This window comes from Trifolium pratense, linkage group LG4 (genome assembly GCF_020283565.1).
Source record: "Trifolium pratense cultivar HEN17-A07 linkage group LG4, ARS_RC_1.1, whole genome shotgun sequence".
Taxonomy (NCBI): Eukaryota; Viridiplantae; Streptophyta; class Magnoliopsida; order Fabales; family Fabaceae; genus Trifolium; species Trifolium pratense.
The window spans coordinates 50237641-50240472 of NC_060062.1; the positions used below are offsets into that span (position 1 = coordinate 50237641).

General features: G+C 33.6%; 1 protein-coding gene and 1 long non-coding RNA gene across 3 annotated transcripts; both read left to right on the plus strand.

Moving 5' to 3' along the window:
* The first annotated feature begins 210 nt into the window (after positions 1 to 210).
* Positions 211 to 1242, plus strand: LOC123882371. Of its 2 annotated transcripts, XR_006799796.1 has the most exons (3): positions 211 to 265; positions 661 to 804; positions 904 to 1242. It is a non-coding gene; the product is annotated as an uncharacterized LOC123882371 (long non-coding RNA). The 2 variants fall into 2 exon arrangements; XR_006799795.1 differs by lacking the exon at positions 211 to 265 and having other exon boundaries at positions 276 to 804.
* Positions 1243 to 1673: 431 nt separating this feature from the next.
* On the plus strand, positions 1674 to 2267 carry LOC123922841. The gene has a single exon (XM_045975520.1). The coding sequence runs from the start codon at positions 1674 to 1676 to the stop codon at positions 2265 to 2267; it is 594 nt and encodes a 197-aa protein (XP_045831476.1).
* Positions 2268 to 2832: the final 565 nt, after the last annotated feature.

A 2832-nucleotide genomic window follows, 5' to 3' on the forward strand; every position in this document is an offset into this window, starting at 1 on the left:
TACTTTGAACATGTTGAATGAGAATATGGTGATTCACAAGGTGACTAATTTCTTTTTGTTATAATATAGTTATTGTTTATATTTTTATTTCTTATTTTTATATATTCAACTTATTTTTTTCTACATAAATCAAGGTACATCAAAGAGGTCGCGTACACAACTATCTCAGCCATCTCAGGATCAACAAGCTCAACTATCTCAAAAGCAACTATCAAGTGATGGGAAATTGAAGGCACTGAGATTGAGTTCATTAATTATAACATAGGTATCAATTTTTTGTACTACTTATTTGGATTTATTTATTTTAGATTGTTCCCTTGAAGTTTTGTTTGCGTTGATGGATTTATTTGGTCTCGATTGTTGGTGAACTTTAAGCTTGGTTATCGTAGGAAAATGCTTAATTAATGAACACATATGTTTTGTAGCACTGGATAGGTGTAACTAATGCTATATAAGGGGTTAGCTTATGCTATATCTTTTATTCGTGTCTTGGTTCTATTTTAAGTTGTTTCTATTGATTATTAAATAACAATGTGTATCAAATGAGGCATATCGACTTGAATTAGTTTGCATAATTTAAAGAGGCTAGTGTGTTAAATTCTCTGGACAACTTATGTCATTTTGTGAACGATTGACTTATTCTGTTTGACACTTCCAAAGCACCTTACTCAAGTTGCACGGGTTGAAGGGTGAGAGGCTTGGAGTTCACCAATCTAATGTAGAACGTATTCTCTGTGACATGGTTCAGGTAAAGGCACATGGTGCTAATGTAGTGGAAGTTGCCTATCCTTATTGTTTATCATGGTGAGGTTTAAAAAGTTGTAATTAATTTCTGAATGTTATGATTATAGTCAAGTTTCTATGATTTTTCTTCATGGTTGTTTCTATTTTATTTAATTGAAGGCCAAATTGTGAAGGTGGTTTATATGACGATGATGTGCACGTACACGCGGTTACAAGCATTAAAGCTTGCTTTGGAATTGGGGGCTGTTTTTTTTTTATGGAATTGGATCTCAAGGTATACCAACAGTAATTCAAGTGTGAAATTAGATGATCTATATAGTTGATTTTTGTTGTCTAAGAGCTTATAAGCATCTTGTTTGTTTTGCTACACTTTTTAATGTAATAGTTTTATGTTTAGTGTGTTAACTCAAAGCAATTTTGATGTAAACTTGTATCATTTTCTACATGAATTGTGAGAATCAATTACTTGATATGTTCAGTAAAATAATGTGTCTGCGATGTTTTGTGTTTTAGATTTTGTTATATTGATATTAATCGGATTCAAGAGTGTTAAATACACCATTTAAAAAAAATTGTGGAAAAAAAAAAGCATTTAAATGTTTTTGTGGAAACCAAAAAAAAAAAAAAACTTTTTTTTTTATTAAAAAAAATACAAATTTGCGGCGGTTCGAACTGACGCTAAAAGCTGGAAAAACTGGAAAAATAATTACAAACAGTGACGGTTAAAACCGTCGCAAGAATCAATGCACCCGACGCTAACGTCCTTGCAGCGGTTATTCCAACGGTTTGTCAGAACCGTCGCTGTATACCCTAGCGACGCCGCAATCTGCGACGCTTATTCAACTGCCGCAACTGTCATTTAGCGACGGACATAACCGACGCTGATGCCTTATTTGAACTGCAGCCGCTTGCCATTTTTCTTGTAGTGAATGTCTAAAAAATTGACATCTCAGAAGTATCTGGGGCAATTTCCTGATCATATACATCCACATATTGTTGACATTATTGAAGTGTTAGGAGATGGAAATTGTGGTTTTAGAGCTGTTGCATATTTACTTGGTTACACAGAGGAAGGTTGGCCCATAGTCCGCCGAGAGTTACATGATGAGCTGACAAATAATAACAGTTTGTATGAAAAATTATTCAGACAAGGTTTACAGGGCGTTAGAGATTCGCTGGTAGCAAATAGATGGTTCACCGTACCTGCTATGGGTTACTTGGTAGCAAATAGGTATAATGTTATTTTAGTCACGTTGGGTAAACCTAGTCAGACCTTCTTTCCTATGATGACTTCATATTCCTCTTCAGCAAGGTTTTTTTGTATCGGTTTTGTCGGTGGAAATCATTGGGTGCCGGTAAACATGTCAAAGGGATTTCCGTTGCCCGAAGTTACAGCTGATTGGAAGAAATTTCGTTCACATCAGGCAACATCTTGGATGTCAAACTTAAAAGGACGCCTACAATATTGGCAACTTCTAAATCCTCCGGTGAAACCTCCTAATGGTGTTATGTCTGTTGATTAATTTTTAATTTTATGTCAAACATTTAAATATTACTTATTTTCAAGTAATCTAGGGACAAGCATGTTCAAATTTCTTATATTCATTTTTGTTCTGCATTACTCTATTGACTATTTTTGTTCTGTTTTTACTATTCTTTCATTTCATTTCATTGCGGTTCGGGTTTTATGCAGAGATTAGTTAGATATTTCACATATTGCAGATTTATAATATTAGTTTCTCCCTTTGAGGATGATGCAAATCCATTCACTGCTACTGCTACTGCTACTGTTAATAAGCTTTGTAAATGGTCTGAATAGTAATAAAAACTCATCCATCGAATGCCCCTTCCTTCTATTACTTATATTCATTTTTTCAAGAAATTTCTTACTGAATATCTATTGTTCAAATTACTCATTATTCAAACAATCACATCAAATTTTTGAGCGGAAAACACTAGCAAACATGCTAATTAGAGATAGTCTAATCATATAGCAATGAGATTACTAACAGATAATAGAGTATAAGTTCAAATTTTTTAGCGGAAAACACTAGCAAACACTACCAAATTAATAATACAACAACACGG

Bases quoted from the DNA above. Each gene is read 5' to 3' on its own strand.
- LOC123922841 (XM_045975520.1), top strand. From the start codon at position 1,674: ATGTCTAAAAAATTGACATCTCAGAAGTATCTGGGGCAATTTCCTGAT.